The 25,158-nt window shown below is 40.8% G+C and overlaps 1 protein-coding gene across 7 annotated transcripts in view; it reads right to left on the reverse strand.

Annotated features, from left to right (window-relative positions):
* LIMCH1 (LIM and calponin homology domains 1) overlaps positions 1–25,158 on the reverse strand; it is a 370,228-nt gene that overhangs the window by 44,150 nt on the left and 300,920 nt on the right. For all 7 annotated transcript variants that reach the window (XM_089654009.1, XM_089654005.1, XM_089654006.1 and 4 more), the window contains 6 exons: positions 14,162–14,288; positions 10,062–10,219; positions 9,566–9,974; positions 7,145–7,372; positions 6,211–6,301; positions 5,865–5,995 (listed from right to left, as the gene is read on the reverse strand). In XM_089654009.1, the coding sequence (XP_089510135.1) occupies positions 5,865–5,995; positions 6,211–6,301; positions 7,145–7,372; positions 9,566–9,974; positions 10,062–10,219; positions 14,162–14,288 (1,144 nt within the window). The remainder of the gene's footprint in view (positions 1–5,864; positions 5,996–6,210; positions 6,302–7,144; positions 7,373–9,565; positions 9,975–10,061; positions 10,220–14,161; positions 14,289–25,158) is intronic.

Consider the following 25,158-nt stretch of genomic DNA (forward strand, 5'->3'; position numbering starts at 1 on the left):
AATGCTAAATCTGGTGCAGCTCGGCATAGAAAGAAATCAGCTTCTAGGTTTTATTGTCAACTATAGAAACAACCCTCTTTGGTTGGGACTTTAAAGGCACATGTTAGACACAAATTATAAAAGTAGTAAGATAAATGTTATTATACAAAATTACCGTATTTTCTGGCGTATAAGACGACTTTTTACCCCTTGAAAATCTTCTCAAAAGTCGGGGGTCGTCTTATACGCCGGTATACGGCATACTGACACTTTTTAGGGGGGCGGCGCGGTGCCGCCGCCGCCCCCCCCCCTTCCAATGGAAGGGACACTAAGTACAGGGGCTGCTGTTTCTTACCTGGCTCCGCTTCCACAACGATCTGGTCCAGGAAGCGCGGCTGCTCCTTCAGTTCGGGCCACTGGATGTTCGTGCGGCTGCGGCTCCGCCTCCTCACCGGTGATTGGTCGCCAGAACTGTAGCTCAGGAAAGGCACACAGGCGGCCAATCACCGACGAGGGGGCAGAGTCGAGCACCCCTGCAAAAATTGAGTGAAGGAGCGGCTGGTAAGTGTGCCATGTAGAGGTGCTGCTGCAACCACATATGCTGGCTGCAGCAGCACCATACTAGAACAGAGGTCAGCAAGTGTAATTGGTGTCAGTGGGAGGAATAGTGCCCCATCATTGGTGTCACTGATACTAATGATGGGGCATTATTCCTCCCACTGTCACCAACGATGGGGCACTATTCCTCTCCACCCCCCCCCCACTGACACCAATGATGGGGCACTATTCCACCCCCCACTGACACCAAAGATGGGGCACTATTCCTTCCACTGATACTAATGATGGGGCACTATTCCTGCCACTGATACCAATGATGGGGCACGATTCCTCTCACTGACACCAATGATGGGGCATGATTCCTCTCACTGACACCAATGATGGGGCACTATTCCCCCCACTGATACTAATGATGGGGCACTATTCCTCCCACTGATACCAATGATGGGGCACGATTCCTCTCACTGACACCAATGATGGGGTACTATTCCTCCCACTGACACCAATGATGGGGCACGATTCGTCGCTCTGACACCAATGATGGGGCACTATTCCTCCCACTAATACCAATGATGGGGCACTATTCCTCCCACTAATACCAATGATGGGGAGCTATTCCTCCCACTAATACCAATGATGGGGAGCTATTCCTCCCACTAATACCAATGATGGGGCACTATTCCTCCCACTAATACCAATGATGGGACACTATTCCTCCCACTGACACCAATGATGGGGCACTATTCCTCCCACTAATACCAATGATGGGACACTATTCCTCCCACTGACACCAATGATGGGACACTATTCCTCCCACTGACACCAATGATGGGACACTATTCCTCCCACTGGTGTGCATTGCTACGGGGTAGTCTTATACGGCGAGTATAGCCCAAACACTACATTTTAGCAGGAAAAGTAGGGGGTCGTCTTATACGCTGGAAAATACGGTAATTAAACCACAAAGAAAAGAATAGGTGGTAGAATAGTGTACATCAATCATAGTTCACAATGGGTACAAGCCCAATAAAGCACAGAATTATATCAATAAATGGCAAGTGTCCTACCATTTATTGATGCTATTTATTGATGTAAATGTGTGCTTTTTTGGACTTGTACCCAATGTGAACTATGATCAATACAATATTGTACCACCTATTCTTTGCTTTGAGCTTTTAATTAATTTTTCTATAATAAAATTTACCTTACTACTTTTATCATTTGTGTCTGACATGTGCCTTTAAAGTCCCAACCAAAGAGGGTTGTTTCCTATAGTCTATATTTTGGGGATGATGGCACTATCCAATACCACACTAATATTTGTTATAGGTTTTATTGTCAAAGCTTAATTAAACAAACTGAAGTTAGAAGCTGATTGGTTACTATGCACAGCAGCAGCAGATTCTGAGTGCACCAGTTTTAGTAAATCTCCCCCTATGAATCTCGATAAGGTACATCTTTTCTAAAAGCTTGCCGCAAAGGCCAGTTATATGTTGGGGCTGTTGCCACTCTTTGTACAGTTGGATGAATTGGGAGCAGGGAAGCATATGATGCCTTCACTGCCACTGTGCTCCTGCTGGGCATCACATGCGTCCCTGTGCCTTTAAGGTGGGGTGGGCTTCCTCCAGGCATACCTGCCCTTCATCTATCCATTCTTATATGTGCTCCTACTATAGAAGCTCTGGAAATTTAGAGTTAGGACAGCAGTATAAACAGAGGTCTTTTGATGTGGACAGTGGCTTATGCATATATTTGCAAACGTGTAAAAAACAAAACTCTGTTTTTAACACAAACGGTTAGACAGGGCCACTTTGGTTGTTTTGCAGGCAGGCTGGCTGCTAAGTGTGCTGGGAAATCCTGTGTTTGTGATGTACTTTTCTTCTATCTCTACTTTTTTTTTGCTTTTCCCTTTTTGGTATTTAATTAGTTTTTTCTTTAATTATAAGTTACTGTTTGTAGCACTAGCAACGCTAAAAGAGAATATTTAAATATACTTTTCATCTCAATTATGATAATGTAAGGTCATACTTGACACCAGAGTTGAAAATTGTATATTTATAGAACGGAATAGCCAAGATAGCACTGTGATGCAAAATAATAAAGTTAAGATGTAAGCAAATGACCTTACAAATAGAGTGATTTTGAACATTTTGAGGGTGCAGGGTAGAAACAGAATTATATTAGGAGTAGACTTGCGTTAACACCTTTACAAGTTAGAAAATACCATTAGGTACCCAAACATACCCTGTAATCCTCATATAACTATTTATCAAAATGCTTTATGGTTTGGAAAGTATAGGGGCAGTTTAGAGTCTGTGTCTGTTTTTTATTGAGGTCTGCCAGAGAAAGGAAGGGAAGAAATATTTCCTACACGGGGGAGATCTTTAAACTCGTCTCGCCTCTACCATAGATATACTTGTTGTTGCTTAATAAATGTGATTTGAATTTACAGAAATATGGGAAAAGTGATTTTCACAAATTCAAGAAGTGACAGCATACTACTTTGAAAATGTTTTCTATTCCTTTGACCAGAAGATGTAACATTTACTCCACATACCTAAAGAAAATGTAGAAGAATAGACACTGGGATTGATTTACTAAAACTGGAGTGTGCAAAATCTGTTGCAGCTGTGCAATCAGCTTTTACCTTCAGCTTGTTCAAATAATCTTTGACCAGAAAACCTGGAAGCAGATTGGTTTCTGTGCAGAACTGCACCAGATTTTGCACTCTCCAGTGTTGTAAATTAACTCCACTGTGTTATATGGCATATACTCACTTCTACATTACACATTGTATTTACAGCAGCACTGTGTAAGATAGTAAATAAGCTTGATTGTGCAAGGGACATCCCAAAAAATCATCTTTGCCAAGTGCTGCCCTATCTGTGGCCATACCCCCACTGCAAAGGCATATTTTTTTAGGTGCCTGGAGTTTAAAGCAACAGAGTTACTGGCTGGATCGCCAAGTAATAAACTACACTATATTGCCAAAAGTATTGGGCCACCTGCCTTTCACGCACCTGAACTTTAATGAAATCCCAGTCTTAGTCCATAGGGTTCAGTATTGAGTTGGCCCACCCTTTGCTGCTATAACTGCTTCAACTCTTCTAGGAAGGCTGTCCACAAGGTTTAGGAGTGTGTCTATGGCAGCAATGGGCAAACTACGGGCCGCGGGCCGTATACGGCCCGGAGGACCTTTTAATTCGGCCTGCGGAGCTAGGCTCCCGCTAGGCTCCTCTCACAGTCTGCCCTGAAGACCGGTGTAGCATGAAAATCTGTCTCCTATGAGGATCTGTCCCCCTCGACGTATCTGCGCATGTGCCGGAGATCGCCGATCGGCTGCTAATGCCTGAAACTGGCACATTGGCAGATACGTCGAGAGGGACAGATCCTCATAGGAGACAGATTTTCATGCTACACCGGAACGGCGCGGGAACACGGCAAGAGGAACGCGCGGAGCAAAGGTAAGTGAATTGACACAGGGGGGACTTGGGGACTTAATATGGGGGATGAATTACTATGGGGGATGAATTACTATATGGGGGATGAATTACTATGGGGGATGAATTACTATAGGGGGGATGATTTACTATGGGGGATGAATTACTATATGGGGGATGAATTACTATATGGGGGATGAATTACTATATGGGGGATTAATTACTATGCTTACTATGGGGGAATATTACTATACTTACTATGGATGACACATACACATCATTCATCTACTCTTGGTCTGGCCCCCGGGTCCAATATATGAACCCATTGCGGCCCTCAAGTCAAAAAGTTTGCCCACCCCTGGTCTATGGGAACGTTTGACCATTCTTCCTTCACTGATGTCAGACGAGAAGGCCTGGCTTGCAGTCTCCATTCTAATTTATTTCAAAGGTGTTCCATCAGGTTGAGATCAAGACTCTGTGCAGGTCCGTCAAGTTCCTCCACCCCAAACTCGCTCATCCATGTCTTTATAGACCTTTCTTTGTGCACTGTCATGTTAGAACAAGAAGGGGCCATCCCCCAACTGTTCCCATAAAAATGGGAGCATGAAACTGTCCAAAATGTCTTGGTATGCTGACACCTTAAAAGTTCCCTTCACTGGAACTAAGGGACCAAGCCCAACCCCCAAAAATAACCCACACCATAATCCCCCGTCCACCAAACGTTACACTTGGCACAATGCAGTCAGGCAAATACTGTTCTCCTGGCACACGCCAAAACCAGACACATCCATCGGATTGCCAGACAGAGAAGCGCGATTCGTCACTCCAGAAAACACGTCTCCACTGCTCTAGAGTCCAGTGGCAGCATGCTTTACACCACTGCATCCAACACTTTGCATTGCACTTGGTGATGGAAGGCTTGGATGCAGCTGCTTGGCCATGGAAACCCATTCCATGAAGCTCTCTACGCACTGTTGTTGTGCTAATCTGAAGGCCACACAAAGTTTGGAGATCTTTAGCTATTGACTCTGAAGACAGTTGGTGACTTCTGTGCACTTCAGCATGAGCTGACCCCGCTCTGTCATTTTCTGTGGCCTACCACTTTGTGGCGCAGTTGCTGTTGTTCCCAGTTGCTTCCACTTTGTTATGATACCACTAACAGTTGACCATGGAATATTTAGTAACAAGGAAATTTCACGGATGGATTTATTGCACAGGTGACAACCTATCACGGTGCCACGCTTGAATTCACTGAGCTCCTGAGAGCAACCCATTCTTTCACAAATGTTTGTAGAAGTAGTCCTAGGGGCTTGATTTTATACACCTGTGGCCATGGAGGTGATTGGAACACCTGAATCCAATGATTTGGAGGGGTGTCCCAATGCTTTTGGCAATATAGTGTATGTTATAGGGGGACTCTGAAAGACAGACTGCTGTGTTAATTCTAGTGAGACTGTATCATATATGCCATTTTTTTATTTTGACCATAATTACACTTTAACCATCCCTTATTAACTGTATATTCCACTTTGTTATATATTTCATCGTTTCTTCTTTTTTTAATTTTTAAACAATTTATATTTAAACGTTTCTTTATCATTTCAATTAGTTTGGCTTGTATGATTTTGTAGTGCTGCATTAAAAAAATTAACAAATGATTAAACTAGAAAAAAATTTTTGTTTTGTCTTTAAAAGAAAAAAAAATGCACGTATTAATTTCATAATATATCATAACTAATCTTAATCAATAGGTCTGTAGCCTACACAGATGTGATGTTTTTCTTAGGAGGAATTTATAGCATGCTAAAAGGAGCTTGACTTTGTTTTTTCATAGAGTTCCACTTTACTTGATATAACTATTAATATGATATACAAATAATAGGTTACCAGTGATTTGGGATCAACCCTTTGTATGTCTTCTTGGTCTTTTCCATTTACAACAGCTTTAGGTGGTGGAAGAGGTGGTGTGATCTCTATGCTGGTGACAATTGGGTTTTCCTTATTATGCTCTGTTTTACCTAGAATCAATATATCAAGTTAGCCCACAACCAGACTGTGAAATGGGACAAATGCAGTAATGAAAGACATGAACAGTATAAATATAGATCTATTAATATAGGGTTGACTCTCAAAACTCCATATTTAATATCGCATACAGGTGCCTAGTTTGCCTTTAATATCATTCATTCATTCAGATATTCAATAACTGTACAACAGCACAACTACAACAAACCTTTAGCTGCTTGCTCTTTGTGCACATTTGTAGGCAAAGATGAATTTGTTCCATCTACCACATCACCGTGATTTCTATCACCAGACAACATCTGAAAGAAAAACAGAAAGGCAAACCAGAGGTAAAAATCATGATGCAAATCTGTTACCAGTTCAAACAAATCTGGTGCTTTTACATGACCATTGTGTGAGAAAAATAACAAAACGTAACAGTGCACTTGAAGGCAGCCATAGACCTGAAGTGTTGTCTGATCTATCTAATATATGGAATATTAATCACCAGTCCTTATGTTTGCGAGTAGACATTGTCGATGGACAATATCAGGATAACATGTCGCAATTGGCCACACTGGATTTAAAACTTCTATTGTTCTTGTGGGAAAAGATCAATTGCCAGGGCTGGTTGCCTGCAGTTCTCCCTTCCTTTGCCAATGACCTAAAGATCCATATTTGGGTGAGGAATGCTTCTGTTACCAGTTTGTAAAATAATCATCTATCAACATCCAGATCATGTTCAACCAGCAGCTAATGTCTAAAGCTAGCTTAAGTCAGGCAAAATGTAGACTGGTCTATTAAGAAATTTCTTAACATCTCCCCAACACGATGGCAGTGCTAAGCCAATGTCATAGTCCACAGCCAAGTACGTGTGTGTATGTGTGTCTGCTTGTGTGTTAAGTGCTGAGTAGTGAAACAATTATTTGATGACTGTATCACTGTATAAGCAAGATGAAAAATACAAAGCATGCAGTATTTGACACAGCACAAAAATTATAAAAAGTCTTAAAACAGCAGAAGAGGTAATGTTCCACGCTTGGCATACCAACCAGAAGTTCATTTTATTTTTATAAAACATATTGAGTCTAATTAGTTGTTGGTGGCAACACAAACTCTCTTGCTGTTTTTTCAGTTTTATAAGATATCCTCTTTGGCCTTACTTCTTTGTTCTTGACAGAATTCTGTACATTCGGCCTTTTCAAACTAAGTTCAATGGAAGATGCATCTGGCTTCACCGCTGCTGCTGGTGCATCCACTCTGGCAACACCTTCAAACATCTGCGATCTGGTCAGTGATGGAGAAAACATTTGGACTGTATTTGATCCCATTTCCTTGGCTTCCTCTGTGCCATTCATTGCGTCTCCATTCATACTGACTTTTCCATCTACCTACAGAAACCAAGTAAGGTGTTTAGAAAAAAAAAAAAAAGAGGAAATATAGTCACTGCTATAGAACTCGTTACTGGGACATAATCTATCAGAAGTCAACAAAGAGTTCTATTCCAATATAAAGCCCAAAACTGCAAACACTGCAATAGTTCACGTCAGAGCATTTCAAACTAATTTCATCTCTAATTCCAATGGCTGTGTGTCTGCTCTCTTCTCATAAAGTGCTGCTGGGAAATACTTTGTTTATATTCTCATAGAACCTCTCAATTTCTACCAGTAAGAGCCTAGCGGCATTTCAAGGAGTGAAACTCTGTTTGAACACCTTGTAACCTGGCCTAAAGTACAACATACTGTACTCGCATGTTTTACATTTTACTGATCTGTAAGTTAAAAGCTCTAGTGCAGGGGTCTCCAAACTTTTCAAAAGACCAGTTTACTGTCTTCAAACTTTATGAGGGCAGGATTATGGGCAGTGAGCACAGAAAACGTCTTGGGCCCAGCATCAGTAAGAATAAACATGATCTCAGGGTTGATTGCCCGTAGGAGTAGCGCCCTATCACTTGTATTAGTGGGAGGAATAGTGCGCCATCATTGGATTCAGCAGAAGACATAGTGCCCCATTTTTGGTGTCAGTGGGAGGAATAGTGGTCCAACATCCATGTTAGTAGCAGGAATAATGGTGTCAGTAGGAGGAATAGTGCCTCATATCAATGGCGGAAAAGTGACCCAAGGGCCAGATAAAGGCTGCCAAAGGGTCGCATCCGGTTTGGAGGCCACTGTTCTAGTGAATGGAAAACAGCACTTCAGATAATAAGCATATAATGCAGGGTAATAAATATATTGCATGCTTGTAGTGAATGAAGCCCTAAATAATTAAAATGAAAAAAGCCAAGATGTGAGTTGTGACGAGTAATCTACAATTACCCAAAGATAAGAGTGGGACTAGAGATAGCATAGTAGAAAAAGACTCGAAAATGCCTGAGCACAACACCCCCCCCCCCCCCAAAAAAAAAAGTTTGAGACCATATACCTAGAAACACTGAATTCTGCAAGCTGTGCCTTAAAAAATGCAGGCAGAGGGCAAAGGCAGTATTGTTGAGTGTCTCTTCTGATCTTTGCCACATTACTTACTTACCAAGCCTTGTCCTGCACTGTTTCTCAGTGTGAAGGTGACCACCTTGGTAGCAGCAGGGTTTTGCTTTTTCAGGCAAGGACCTCCAGCAAGAACAGTGTGCACTACAGTAGTGACATCCCTAAATCTCATTCCAAATCTTAGGAGACTAGCAGTCAGAGGCAGCGGTGCCTTAGATTCACACATCAGATATACAGCTGTGAAACTGTAAGGACCAGCAACTAGGCACCCTCACATATCACGAAGTGCACTGCTATTTTTAGGATACTGCTTCAGGGTACTGATTAGGCACAATGTTCTAAATGCTTTCTATATAACAGAAAATCTTCACTTTTTTAGTTCAGTTCTACTTTAAAAAGGGTTACTATACCCAGGATCCTGCATGCACTATATCCGGTCTCCCACAGTACACAGAACATGGAAATGCTATTATATTAGTAAATATAAACTGCTAAATACCTTTTCTCATTAACAGTATATAGCAGTCTTGTGACTTCTATCAGTGTCCGGCTGAGCACTGGTTAAGCTTGTAGGAGGAGTTTTCATTTTGCGCTGACTGTCCTATGAAGCTGCATAGCCCCTGCCCTCTGTCTGGATAGTGCCGATTGGCCTTATGCTGATCTCATGCACCGTCCCAAAGCAAAAAAAATTCTCTAGCAATACACACCAATCTGAGCATGTGCAGAATGACTCCTAGAAGTGCAATTGCTACATTTTAAATAAATAAAGACCAACTCCTGCCAAAAATGAGGGGAATGGTTGCAATTGTTAAGAAAAAATATCCAACATAATGCTCCATCCATCAGGAGCTCTAATCCTTACCAATTTATTGAAAAAAAAAAAGTGGTTTGTTGTAGTCTGTGTGGAACTGAAAAGATTTCCCATGACTTACTCTCCACATGAGAAGTCCCAGGAAATCTGTCTAATGGAAATACAAAAAAGTGTTGCTTGGAGTTGGGCTTTCAGCATATACACTCCTCACTATACAAAAGAGCCATTAGTGGCTCCTCACTGTAAATGATTGTCATTTATATGTTCAATTCAAGTCATGTTTTTCTTACCTTGAATGTTTTGAGAACATGTTGTGTATTTCTGGGCTGGGAATAAGGCTTGGGTGTTAACATAGGCACTGCCTTTGAGACCACATTCTTTGTCGGTGATGTGGGACCCAGGGGTGCTTTAAAGTCTGATTCAGAAGTGGGAGATATAGTTGCTTCTACTGTAGAAGTAAATTTTGGAGAAGGCAAAGACTGTTGTCTCAGATACTTCAATGGGTTGGGGTCCTCTGATGAAGAGAGTAAGCCAGGCTCTACTGAATGGCTTCTCTCCAGAATTTTTGGCATCACTAAACTTTCAAGAACAGCTTCACTTATGGTAAACCTCTCAATGTATTTCTGCAGTATTTTTTCAGCTTCCTCTTTTGTCCTGGCATTCTTGTAAGCTTCATGCAGATCTTTCTCTCTTTGTTCTCTGTGACAAAGATTAAAAGAAAATGTAAGACCATGTTAAGTTGTCTTTTTGACTACACTAAGCAGCTATTGCAACTGAAAAACCTACTTTTCCTCTACTATTTCTTTGTAAGTTTTTATGCTTTTCCTTCTTTCATTTAAGTCAGTGTCCCCACTAAGTAACCTCTCCATCTTTTTTCTTTCTTCTTCTTTCTTTATCAAGTCTTGTGATGCACTTCTCCTACGTGTTTTCCACCGGGCCAGGTCCTACACAGTGGAGAAAGGACAGTTTTAATACCACAAAACGCACTCATACCTTTTTATCACAAGCAGAAAAGTCAGCATGGTGGACTAAAATATGCAAACTATAAAATATAAACAAAAATGACCGACTGCGATCATAAGCCTAAGTCTCAAAAATTCAGTGCAGAGGATAGTGGAAGTGCAAATTTCAGCAATCAATCAGCTGTATGCTTAATAATGCCAGAATATAGTAAAAATTAATTCCCATTAGCTACTATGGCTTTGCTTATTGCCCTGTGAAATATGCCTGCTTCATTTGGGTTTACCCTGACCTCATCTGCCTATATATTGCCTGCATGATTTGTGTTGTATGTATGTTGTTTTAGTACATGTATGTTCTGAGACACATTAAAAAGTATTACTAATTCCAGGGCCCTGCATTCTCTCTATCTGATCTCCCACCGTACACAAAAAATGGAAATGCAATTATTTTAGTAAATATAGACTGCTAAATACCTTTCCTCATCAGCAGTTAGAGCAATCTTGTGACTTCTGTCATTGTTAAGCAGAGCACTAATTAAAACTTGTAGGAGGAGTTTTCATTCTGCTCTGGGAGGATGCAGAACTCCTGACTTCTGTCTGGACAGTGCTGATTGGCCCTGTGCTGATCACATGCACTCTCCCAAGAAAAAAAAACACCTCACTAGCAATACACACCAAACTGAGCAGGTGCAGAGTGTCTCTAAAAATTGTAATGCCACACGGTTTGTTCTGCTATTTTTATCTATGTCAGCCTACTGACTTCTGAAGGAATCATCTGACACTCAAGCAATACAGCAACGAAGAGTGAGGATAAAGAAACTTCAAAGGCTTTTAACAGGGAAGATATGTTGTGTTTAATACCAAGGCATATGTTTGTCCAGTTTAACACACAATTACCAACTGACTTTTTAATAAAATACCTGTTTCACATTTTTTTCAACAATGCCATTGATCACCAGCAACCTCTGTGCAACAACTTCCTGTCTACATGCATGCACTCCAGAGATGGCTACATGGCATTTCTCATGTGTGCTTAAATTGCCACTTGCAGGCTCCTTCAGAAGCCAATGTGATAGAGCAACAACACAGGAGACAGGAACAAAGCACTGGCACTCTAAAACAGGAAGGGCCTGAACAAGGACCTTCATACAGACAGGTATTATGTTAAGAAAAGTTTAAAAGAACATTAATATTTGACCAGGATTATTTTTTAAACAAGTGCCACTTTAAATAAAAAGTGCACATTTATTCTAGAATGAAATGACACTTTTTTTTCCTATTAGAAAGCATAGTAAAATTATTTACAAATTAACTAAAGGCTTTCTTCAGAAAATGCATCACTACGAAAACAAAATAAGGTATAAACTAACGCCAAAAAGGTTAAAGATGATACTAATTACATAGTTACATATTTAGTCTTGCTGAAAAAAGACAAAAGTCCATCCAGTTCAACCATATACATAAATAAATAAGTTATAATCCTATACCCGCAGTTGATCTAGAGGAAGGCAAAAAACCCAGCAACGCATGATCCAATTTGCTCCTACAGCGGAAAAAAATTCCTTCCTGATCCCCCGAGAGGCAATTGGATATTCCCTGGATCAACTTTACCTATAAATAGTAACCAGTTATATTCTGTGTATCCAAGAAAGAATCCACGCCTTTTTTAAAGCAATCCACTGAGCAGGCCAGAACTGACTCTTGAAGGAGTCTATTCCTCATTTTCACAGCTCTTACTGGGAAGAAACCTTTCCATGAATGGAGATTAAATTTCTTTTCCTCAAGACGTAAAGAGTGCCCCCTTGCCCTCACTGATGACCATATACCTCCTTAATTCAGTTCCTCTAATCTTTCCTCATAGCTCAGCTCTTCCATGCCTCTTATCAGTTTGGTTGCCCTTCTCTGCACTTTCTACAGTTCCCCAATGTTCTTTTTCTGAATTGGTGCCCAAAATGTTACTGCATATTCCAGATGAGGTCTTACTAATGATTTGTACCGGGGTAATATGATATCTCTCTCTCTGGAGTCTATACCTCTTTTAATACAAGAGAGGATTTTGCTCGCTTTAGAAACCGCAGCTTGGCATTGCATGCCATTATTAAGCTTGTGATCTACCAGAACTCCCAGATCCTTCTCCACCATTGATTCCCCCAGTTGTACCCCCCTAGTATGTATGATGCATGCATATTCTTAGCCCCCAAGTGCATCACCTTACATTTATCAACATTAAATCTCATTTGCCACATAGTTGCCCAATTAAACAGTGCATTGAGGTCGGCTTGTAAGTTGAAGACATCCTGTAAGGACATTATTCCACTGCACAGTTTGGTGTCATCTGCAAAGACTGAAATGGGATTTATAATCTCAGACCCTATATCGTTTATAAATATATTAAAAAGTAAGGGTCCCAACACTGAACCTTGGGGTACACCACTGATGGCCCTAGACCATTCAGAGTATGAATCATTAACCACTACTCTCTGAATACGATCTTTTAGCCAGTTTTCTATCCATTTACATGCAGATTTTTCCAAGCCTGTAGCCTTACACATTAGCCTTGTGTGGGGAACTGTGTCAAATGCTTTTGCAACATTCAAGTATACCACGTCCACCGCCACCCCTCTGTCCAAGGTTTTGCTCACCTCCTCATAAAAAGAAATCTGATTTGTTTGAAAACTTCTGAATTTCATGAATCCATGCTGTCTGTTGCTTAACATTTTTTCCAGCAAGAACTCATCTACATGGTCTTTTATTAAACTCTCCAGTATATTGCAAACTATAGAAGTTAAACTAACAGGTCTATAATTACTTGGCAAAGATTTTGATCCCTTTTTAAATATTGGCACCACATTGGCCTTATGCCAATCTAGTGGTACGGTGCCAGTCATTAAAGAGTCCCTAAAAATTAGAAACAATGATTTTGAAATGACAGAGCTCAATTCTTTAAGGACCAATGGGTGTATTCCATCCGGTCCAGGTGCTTTATTCACCTTTATTCTGTCTAAATATTTTTAGATCATCTCAGTTGTGAGCCAATGTGGATCATCTAGAGCTGTGTCAATACCAATGCCCATTATGGACAAGAGCTCCTTTTGTAGGAGTTGAAGAAGGCATTTAATAAATTTGCCTTCTCTTTGTCCCCAGTCACCCATTCTAGATTATTTTGTAAAGGGCCTACATGCTTGGACTGGATCTTTTTACTATTAATATATTTGAATAATAATTAAAAATAAAAACAAAACACAAACAAAAGTCAGCCACAAAATAATAGCTAAGGAGAGAAGAGGAGATAGGAGTTAATTGGGGCTTATTGGGATTAACTATGGGTTGCTAAGGAGTTAAATAGCAACACAGTTTGGTTATTTTTACTTGCAAAGCTGTTTTAACTGAAACCATATGCAGATCAAACATCTTTCCTTTGATCTGGTATTAATATACCAGAGAAGTTACAATGACGCAATAACAACATTGCTTCATCATAACTCTTCTTAACACTGAAGAGGGTGTTCTGCTAATATCTGGTGCTGGAGAGCTAAGAGAGAGAAGGAGGGGTTGGGCACACCGATTCATTTTTTTGGGTGTGTGTAGCATGTCTAATCCAAAGCTGGACAAAAAGCACGGAACAAAGCATTGTGTGTAAGAGAGAAGAAAATATGCATTTCATGGGTGACATTTGGTATCAAGTAGTGAGCCGTGAGTGCAGATCTCACTGGTAGTACAGATCCTGTGAACTGAGGCATGTGTGTATGGAGTGGAGTGCAAATTTTACTGATGGGAGTGATTTGTGTGTACTGACGGGGAGGGGGGGGTCACCTCAATGGTCCCTCGTCCTGTACTTTCCCTTGCTATACACACACACACCAACACTTTCCTTCCAAGATATTACACTTTTTGGCCATTAGCTGGAACCATGGAACTACCTACATCCTGCCAGGTATCATCCTCCTCCTTGAGCAGGTCATTGACAAACTGCAAGTGTTCATGGTGAGCTCTGCTGTGGGGCAGCATACTTCCCTCATCTTCATATCTCATGTCACACATGCTCACACTCCTGTAGAATACAAAAAAATACATCAGGGTTATTATCATTTTGATCAAAAGTAATCTGGAAAATGACCACAAGATGGCACTCCATACACTCATTTAGTAGAATACCATAAAGCTACAATTCCATATTTTCCCGGCTGGAGGAGACATTTTGCAAAGAATGCATTTTTATCAGAAGAGCTCATAAATACATGCATGTGTTTTTCTCATGTTACATATATTATTATTCACAAAAGACCTGTAACTCAGGTTTTATTTCATTATACATGTACATATACAGGTGCATCTCAATAAATTATAAAATCATCAAAAAGTTAATTTATTTCAGTAATTCAATTCAAAAAGTGAAACATACAGTCATGGCCGAAATTGTTGGCACCCTTGATATTTCTCCAGGAAATCATGTATTTCTCACGAAACGTATTGCATTAACACATGTTTTGCTATACACATGTTTATTCCCTTTGTGTGTATTGGGACAAAACAAAAAAAGGGAGGAAAGAAAGCAAATTCGACATAATGTCACACAAACCTCCAAAAATGGGCTGGACAAAAGTATTGGCACCCTTTCACAACTGCGGATAAATAAGAATGTTACAAGCATGTGATGCTCCTGTAAACTCACCTGGGGCAAGTAACAGGTGTGGGCAATATAGAAATCACACCTGAAAGCAGATAAAAAGGAGAGACGTTCACTTAACCTTTGCATTGTGTGTCTGTCTGTGCCACACTAAGCATGGACAACAGAAAGAGGAGACGAGAACTGTCTGAGGACCTGAGAACCAAAATTGTGGCAAAATATCAACAATCTCAAGGTTACAAGTCCATCTCCAGAGAACTAGATTTGCCTTTGTCCACAGTGCGCAACATTATCAAGAAGTTTGCAACCCATGGCACTGTAGCTAATCTCCCTGGTCGTGGACGGATGAGGAAAATTGATGAAAGATTGCAACGCAGAATAGTCCGGATGGTGGATAAGCAGCCCCAAACATGTTCCAAAGACATTCAAGCTGTCCTGCAGGCTCAGGGAGCATCAGTGTCAGCGCGAACTATCCGTCGACATTTAAATGAAATGAAACGCTATGGCAGGAGACCCAGGAGGACCCCACTGCTGACACAGAGACATAAAAAAGCAAGACTACAGTTTGCCAAAATGTACTTGAGTAAGCCAAAAGCCTTCTGGGAAAACGTCTTGTGGACAGATGAGACCAAGATAGAGCTTTTCGGTAAAGCACATCATTCTACTGTTTACCGAAAACGGAATGAGGCCTACAAAGAACAAAACACAGTACCTACGGTAAAATATGGTGGAGGTTCAATGATGTTTTGGGGTTGTTTTGCTGCCTCTGGCACTGGGTGCCTTGACTGTGTGCAAGGCATCATGAAATCTGAGGATTACCAAAGGATTTTGGGTCGCACTGTAGGGCCCAGTGTCAGAAAGCTGGGTTTGCGTCCAAGATCCTGGGTCTTCCAGCAGGACAATGACCCCAAACATACGTCAAAAAGCACTCAGAAATGGATGGCAAAGAAGCGCTGGAGAGTTCTGAAGTGGCCAGCAATGAGCCCAGATCTAAATCCCATTGAACACCTGTGGAGAGATCTTAAAATTGCTGTTGGGAAAAGGTGTCCTTCCAATAAGAGAGACCTGGAGCTGTTTGCAAAGGAAGAGTGGTCCAAAATTCCGGGTGAGAGGTGTCAGAAGCTTATTGATGGTTATAGGAAGCGACTGATTTCAGTTATGTTTTCCAAAGGGTGTGCAACCAAATATTAAGTTAAGGGTGCCAATACTTTTGTCCAGCCCATTTTTGGGGTTTTGTGTGACATTATGTCATATTTGCTTTTCTGCCTCTGTTTTATATTTGTTCCAATACATACAAAGGGAATAAACATGTGTATAGCAAAACATGTGTTAATGCAATACCTTTTTTGTGTGAAATACTTGATTTTCAGGAAAAATATCAAGGGTGCCAACAATTTCGGCCATGACTGTATATAGATTTATTACACACATAGATATATTTCAAGCATTTCTTTCTTTTAATTTTGATGATTACAGCTTACAGCTAGTGAAAACCCAAAATTCAGTATCTCAGAAAATTAGAATACTGTGAAAAAGTTCAATATCATAAACTCATGGTGTCACACTCTAATCAGCTAATTAACTCAAAACACCTGTAAAGGTTTCCTGAGCCTTTAATGGTTTCTCAGTCTGGTTTAGTAGGTTACGCAATCACGGGGAGGACTGCTGACTTGACAGTTGTCCGCAAGACAGTCATTGACACCCTCCACAAGGAGGGTAAGTCACAAAAGGTCATTGCTAAAGAAGCTCGCTGTTCAGAGTGCTGTATCCAAGCATATTAATGGAAAGTTGAGTGGAATGAAAGTGTGGAAGAAAAAGGTGCACAAGCAACAGGGATAACTGCAGCCTTCAGAGCACTTCATGCTCTGCTGACCAGCTTTATGGAGAAGCTGATTTCATTTTTCCAGCAGGACTTGACACCTGCCCACACTGCCAAAAGTACCAATACCTAGTTTAATGATCCTGGTATCACTGTGCTTTATTGGCTAGCAAACTTGCCTGACCTAAACGCCATACAGAATTTGTGGGGTATTGTCAAGAGGAAGATGAGAGAAACCAGACCCAACAATGCAGATGAGCTGAAGGCCTCTATGACAGCAAGCTGGGCTTCCATAACACCTAAGCAGTGCCACAGGCTGATTGCCTCCATGCCACGCCACATTGCGGCAGTAATTCATGCAAAAGGAGCCCTGACCAAGTATTTAGTGCATACTATACTATATACAGACATTTTCAGTAAGCCAACATTTCTGTATTAAAAATCCTCTTTTTATTGGTCGTATGTAATATTCAAATTTTTTGAGATACTGAAGTTTGGGTTTTCACTAGCTGTAAGCCACAATCATCAAAATCCAAAGAAAGAAATTCTTGAAATACATCGCTCTGTGTGTAAATGAATCTATATAATATACAAGTTTCACTTTTTAAATAGAATTACTGAAATAAACTTTTTGATGATATTCAAATTTATTGAGATGCACCTGTACAGGGGCTAAAATGTTCACATGGGGATAGATAGATAGATAGATAGATAGATAGATAGATAGATAGATAGATAGATAGATAGAATTATTTCTATGCCATAGCCATTTACAGTAGCGTCATGTACTAACAAATGCATATGATATTAATTAAAGAAACTGTAAACAGAGAAAGAGCAATCATGCCAAATACAGAACTCCTGCAGTAACTTAGCTGCTCCTTCAAGATTGTACTAATTAAATAACTGCAGACATGGCAAAGGCTTCAGGTTAAAATCTCTACCGAAAAGTAACAAGGAGTAATTTGGCTTTTCCCTGCCCCAGCATTCAGAGAGACACATCCCTACATAAATATCCTTCCGCTGGCACAATTTCACATTGCATTAAACAATCACACATGCTTATTCTTGCAGACAAGACTGACAGATTCTGCCACTGTAGGCAGCATCAGGTAAGTAGAATGAGGTCATGCACAGGGGTGGACTGACCATTTGGAAACTCGGGCACTGCCCGAGGGCCCGGGGTCAGTAGGGGGCCCCATGAGATGCCCCTGGTACCTTTTTCATAGGCTTTTTTGAGTTTGGGCAAGGACACAGGGGCCCCATGATCCCCTATTGCCCGGGGGCCCCATGAGTTGTCAGTCCGCCCCTGGTCATGCATCATAATATTTGACTTTGTAAGGGTAACAGATACATACAGTTAATTCGGAGCATTCACAAAATTGTTAAAATATGCCTTTCTCCCCTTACAAAAGCATTTAATGTTTGTTTTTTAAAGAGGATAATAAAAAAAAAAAAAAGTATGACTGCACTTTATCCAGGGTCACAAGGTGTTCCTCCTCACTAGGTCCAAATGTGACAACCCATCCCTTCAAAGCATTCTTGTTGCCAGTCTCTCACCGGGCTTGTTGTCACCATTCTTGTCGACATCGTAACATACAATGCAGGACAACTGGCCTCCGCTGGTCATTCATTATACATGATAACGTAGGAATGCCCGACCATGATCCGGCACTGGAGAGAAAAGGACTAGATTGGGACTATGGATTAAGGTAGCAATTTCTCTGTTCTGGACCAGAATGGGACCATGGATTAAGGAAGTTATTTCTCTGTTATATTACCCTCTAGACAAAACCGGCATTAAATCCTTTATTAGCTGGCATTTTATTAATTTAGAGAATACTTGGAGCTAATTTTTAAATCTCCTGAATTTTTTTTTCAGAAAGGAGTGAGAAACGTTCAAATTTCTGTCAATGACCAAAGTACTGAAATTTTTTTTTGTTCCACAAAGCTTTCATTACATTCTTAGCATGTACATCCATACAGTAATATTATTAAGCAGTCATATAAACTGAACAAGCAGTAATTTAAAATTAAACAAATGAAACAGATGAACAAGGCAGAGAGAAGATTTAATGCAAAAATGCAGGAAAGATGTAGGGTAAGTATAAGATATTAAAATTTTAGTAAGAAAAATTCTAGGATAAACTAATATATATGATGCCAGAAAACGAATTCTCTCAGCACATAGGTCGTTTGCCTTGCTCTCCTAAATACCTTTTCTCCTGGCAGCAGCTTTTGGGCAGAAAAAACCAACGCGTGTTTAGGTTTGTTAAGTCCTTGGGCGTGAATTCATTTAATTGGCCAGAATACTAATTTGCTCTGGCCATTGAAATGAATTAATGTTCAAACGTTACACACACCTAGCAGTAACACTCATTTACATGCGCCAAGAGCTTCTTTTGCCGAAACACTACTGATCCTGGAAGTGCTGGCAGTGGCTTTTTTTGTTGCCTCTAAATACCCCTGTCCCTATATGCCTAACATGGAGGGGCATTTAGAAGCAGAAAAAAACCTCACCAGTTGCCCCTAAAAGCAGTACTTTTAACGTTCAGTGTGCCTGAGGCTTAAGGGTAAAAAAAAACCCTGCTGGGGTCCCAGTCTTCTTCAAATCAGTCTCACTAGGGTCACTATTTCTCTAGGTTTGTAGGAGACAGTCCCTGTTTTGTTGGGCATACCAACATAACTGATGAAATGCATAGGCGTCAACCCTAGGGTGTGACTCCATTTGCTCATGTATGGAAATCCCTCTTGGAAAGAGCTTTTCTTTTCACCTGCTCTTCAACTGCACAGGTGCCAACTCAACAGCCACACTTCACAGGCAGACCCAATAATGTTGCAGTTGAAAATCTGGAGAAAAGGAAAGCTTGCCTGCCGACTAAGACCGCAAAATGCAAGCACAAGCAGATCAAGCGGTCATAGGGTGGTGCCTACGCAGTGCCGATGTGCTTTTGCCCCAGAGTTTCAGAATTGGAGAAACATTTACAAATTGTAATGTATAAAAAAAAATTATAAAAAGTTACCTCTAGGGTCTGATTTTGAGCAGTATGAGGTATAAAATCATAGCAACAAAGCATGAATTCAAATCACCCTAAAATAGCTGAATTGTTTTAGAACTATAATAATTTTAAGAAAAAAAAATTAAATGACCATGCAACTGACAGTTTTTGGTACAAGCACTCTATCAAAGATACACTAGAGTGGAAAATTGCTAACATGTACAACAAAACATTATAGGAATCTGTTACCTTGGATCAGGTGCCTAAGCATTATTATTATTATTATTATTACTACGAGTTTATATAGCGCCAAAGGGTTTGCTCAGCGCTGTACAATAGGGGGGACAATACATGGCACAGTACAACAACAAACAACGTACGAGGGGTAAGAGGGCCCTACTCTTATGAGCTTACAATCTGGCTCAGATATAAGATGAGGGTATAGGAATTTTCATAATCTGCTAGCTCAGGAGAGCCATGCATGCATGCAGTTTTGGGGATTTTCTGGGTTGCAGAGCTGCATGCAAATTTTAATTTTAGTAAAAAGGGGAAAGGTCCACTTTAAATTAAGAGATGTGGCTTAGAACACCACCCATCCACCACTGTGTTTCTTTAATCATCTCCTTTTCATCAAGAAAACAAAAATGATTGCTGTGAAGAACAGTGTACTTTCTCATCATCATCCCCTTTAAACTGCATACAATCTCTAATTTCCTGTACATCAAACAGGTCACAAATTAGCAGCACAGCTAAATTCCTTGAAGCATAAAAAGCACATTCAATCTGTGTATATAAATTGCCATCCCATTTTATGAGGTTGTCCAAATATTTAATGAAGAGACTATGAAGGGGAGGATCGCGTCAACACTGAGATCCCACATCTGCCCAAAGTACATAGTAACTTCACGCCCCCTCCCCATCCTTTCCCTGAGTTCCATTACTGAGACTTAAAACAAACCTTCCTAAACCACCACTGATTTTTCTTCAGGAACCTTCAAGTGCCTCGCACACATTTTCAGTTTTCTCCTACAGTGGCCAGATAGCCCTGTAGCCTGAAGGGCTCTTTTATGCAGTTACCATCTTTTATCTCCGAAGATGGCATTTTGGCTTGACCACTTCAATATTCCTCACCTCGCTACCAGTTGATGAAATCACTCGCCACAATGGCAAGCCAGTCGTAAGCCATGAGATGAAAGAGGGGGCAGTCCACTGGCTCAACTGTCTAGAAGAAACTGGTGCTTAGATAATATAGTGCCCAGGATTTTGGGAAGAATCTCACATCTCAATTCTAAACAGAAAGGTTGTTTATGCTAATGAGCAAAAAACCCCTGGATCAAGTTGGGAGTGTGTTGGATTTCAGGGCTCCAGTGGCACTGTACAAAAATGGAGGAAAAAAAACAAACTACCTACAGGCACCTAGAGTGTCAATAATAAATTGAACTGTTCATATTAGAAAAAACTACACCAGCCATATTTTCTTTGAATTTGTTTGTGTTCAGAAGACTTTTACTATTTACAGTATATAGAAATGTATATTTATTTTTATTTATTTCAGGTACTTATATAGAGCTGTCAATTTTTGCAACGCTTTACATATATATTGTACATTCACATCAGTCCCTAACCCTCAAGGGGCGTACAATCTAAGGTCCCTAACTCACATTTATACATACACTTACTAGGGCCAATTTAGACAGGAGCCAATTAACCTACCAGCATGTCTTTGGAATGTGAGGAAACCGGAGTACCCAGAGGAGAAACCCACGCAGGCACAGGGAGAACATGCAAACTCCAGGCAGGTGGTGCCTAGTTGGGATTTGAACCAACTACCCTAGTACTGCCAGGCGGAAGTGCTAACCATTTAGCCACTGTGCTGCCCGTATATTTTATTTATGATTTAATACAAGGCATACCAATGGTCTCTGATGGAAACTCCATTAAATTTACTGAACAAAAGCTTTAGAGAGGAGGAAGGAGGAAAGAGGATAACTCACCTCTACACCTCATTCAATATGTGAGTAAGTTTCAGCTTGAGCTACTTTGCTCAGTAACCAGCTGGTTTTGGAAAACAGAGCAGTCATGAAACATAAATGTATGAGAAGGAGCTAGAATTCCACTGAATGGTTGGAAATGTAAATACATTCATATTTGCCAGATGAAAACTTTAGGCCTGAATATAATATATTTTCAGGCATTAGTATTTTCTTTTAGCATTAGCTTTTCTTGGAGTACAGTACTGGACACAGGCTCCTTTGAATTTTGACCATGAGTTACAGTGGGGCAAAAAAGTATTTAGTCAGCCACCAATTTTGCAAGTTCTCCCACTTAAAAAGATGAGAGAGGCCTGTAATTGGCATCATAGGTAGACCTCAACTATGAGAGACAACATGAGAAAAAAAATCCAGACAATTGCATTGGCTGATTTGGAAAGAATTTGTTTGCAAATTATGGTGGAAAATGAGTATTTGGTCACCTACAAACAAGCAAGATTTCTGGCTCTCACAGACCTGTACCTTCTTCTTTAAGAGGCTCCTCTGTCCTGCACTCATTACCTGTATCAATGGAACCTGTTTGAACTTGTTATCAGTATAAAAGACACCTGTCCACAACCTCAAACAGTCACACTCCAAACTCCACTATGGTGAAGACCAAAGAGCTGCAGAAGGACACCAGAAACAAAATTGTAGATCTGCACCAGGCTGGGAAGACTGAATCTGCAATAATCAAGCAGCTTGGTGTGAACAAATCAACTGTGGGAGCAATAATTAGACAATGGAAGACATACAAGACCACTGATAATCTCCCTCGATCTGGGGCTCCACGCAAGATCTCACCCCGTGGGGTCAAAATGATCACAAGAACGGTGAGCAAAAATCCCAGGACCACACGGGGGGACCTAGTGAATGACCTGCAGAGAGGTGGGACCAACGTAACAAAGACTACCATCAGTAACACACTACACCGCCAGGGACTCAGATCCTGCAGTGCCAGACGTGTCCCCCTGCTTAAGCCAGTACATGTCCAGGCCCGTCTGAAGTTTGCTAGAGAGCATTTGCATGATCCAGAAGAGGATTGGGAGAATGTGATATGGTCAGATGAAACCAAAATAGAACTGTTTGGTAGAAACACAACTCGTCATGTTTGGAGGAGAGAGAATGCTGAGTTGCATCCAAAGAACACCATAACTACTGTGAAGCATGGGGGTGGCAACATCATGCTTTGGGGCTGTTTCTCCACAAAGAGACCAGGACGACTGATCCATGTACAGGACAGAATGAATGGGGCCATGTATCGTGAGATTTTGAGTGCAAACCTCCTTCCATCAGCAAGGGCATTGAAGATGAAACGTGGCTGGGTCTTCCAACATGACAATGATCCCAAACATACCGCCCAGGCAATGAAGGAGTGGCTTCGTAAGAAGCATTTCAAGGTCTTGAAGTGGCCTAGCCAGTCTCCAGATCTCAACCCCATAGAAAACCTTTGGAGGGAGTTGAAAGTCCGTGTTGCCCAGCAACAGCCCCAAAACATCACTGCTCTAGAGGAGATCTGCATGGAGGAATGGGCCAACATACCAGCAACAGTGTGTGCCAACCTTGTGAAGACTTACAGGAAACGTTTGACCTCTGTCATTGCCAACAAAGGATATATAACAAAGTATTGAGATGAACTTTTGATATTGACCAAATACTTATTTTCCACCATAATTTGCAAATACATTTTTTCCAAATCAGCCAATGTGATTGTCTGGATTTTTTTTTCTCATTTTGTCTCTCATAGTTGAGGTCTACCTATGATGCCAATTACAGGCCTCTCTCATCTTTTTAAGTGGGAGAACTTGCACAATTGGTGGCTGACTAAATAATTTTTTGCCCCACTGTGTATATATATATATATATATATATATATATATATATATATATATATATATATATAGATAGAGAGAGAGAGAGAGAGAGAGAGAGAGAGAGAGAGAGAGAGAGAGAGAGAGACCTCAAAGGTCAAAATCTTGTTCGATGACAAGAGAGTGGATACATGGAACATCCAATACAATAACATCAGATACAGAAACATGCATCTTGCGTAAGCACATCTATTTATCCAGTTATCTAAACTTTAAACAAACCAGAGGAGTACTATACACTACACCCTGCTTAGCACGCAAGGAAAACAGTCCCAGTCACCTAAAATGCTCATTATGCCCCTGGAACCATAGGGGCATCGCTGTAGTGGGCGCTTCCAAATTTATATCTCAAAACTCCAAGCTCACTTTCCAAAAAGGAGATTAAAGGTCAGCCAACAAAGCCTAAGTTTAGTTACAAATGCCACAAATGAAAAAACAAAATATCAGCATAAGGGACATTACTTACAGTCAATGGGAGGAGCCCCTTGCGCTGAAATCTTCCTCCTCTAACTATCACTCCCCTCTCTTAATCTTTTAGTGCGATGGAGGTTAATAAAGCTGACTGACCTGTGACAGCACATTTGTCAACTGTAAATTTATGAACAGTTTGTAAAAATCAGTGATTTTTACATCTGTCAATACAAATCAGAAGTTCATAATTTGTCATGCTGTGTCTACTTTTGTAAGCATAGACCAGTCAAATTACTTGTTATGGGTATTGTCAGAGTTTCCATGTTTTGTCAGTAAAAAAAAATGCTGAGGGAGGTTGGCAACACTGTGTGACAGGTACTTAAGAGTGCCGATTATGCAAACCTTTTCATCCCCCCCCCCCATTCACAGAAGCTATACTATAGGTTCTATAAATTAGATGTGATCCTCCATTCATGCATTGCATTTCATTCATAGAAGCTATAGTATAACAACTTCTATGAATAGAACTTCTACCGAAATAGAACGGTTTGGTAGAAACACAACTCGTCGTGTTTGGAGGAGAGAGAATGCCGAGTTGCATCCAAAGAACACCATACCTACTGTGAAGCATGGGGGTGGCAACATCATGCTTTGGGGCTGTTTCTCCACAAAGGGACCAGGACGACTGATCCATGTACAGGACAGAATGAATGGGGCTATGTATCGTGAGATTTTGAGTGCAAACCTCCTTCCATCAGCAAGGGAATTGAAGATGAAACGTGGCTGGGTCTTCCAACATGACAATGATCCCAAACATACCGCCCAGGCAATGAAGGAGTGGCTTCGTAAGAAGCATTTCAAGGTCCTGGAGTGGCCTAGCCAGTCCCCAGATCTCAACCCCATAGAAAACCTTTGGAGGGAGTTGAAAGTCTGTGTTGCCCAGCGACAGCCCCAAAACATCACTGCTCTAGAGGAGATCTGCATGGAGGAATGGGCCAACATACCAGCAACAGTGTGTGCCAACCTTGTGAAGACTTACAGGAAATGTTTGACCTCTGTCATTGCCAACAAAGGATATATAACAAAGTATTGAGATGAACTTTTGATATTGACCAAATACTTATTTTCCACCATAATTTGCAAATAAACGCTTTCCAAATGTGA

The sequence above is a fragment of the Staurois parvus genome, unplaced genomic scaffold (assembly GCF_062004578.1).
Source record: "Staurois parvus isolate SC_StPar_1 unplaced genomic scaffold, SC_StPar_1.0 ptg000734l, whole genome shotgun sequence".
NCBI lineage: Eukaryota > Metazoa > Chordata > Amphibia > Anura > Ranidae > Staurois > Staurois parvus.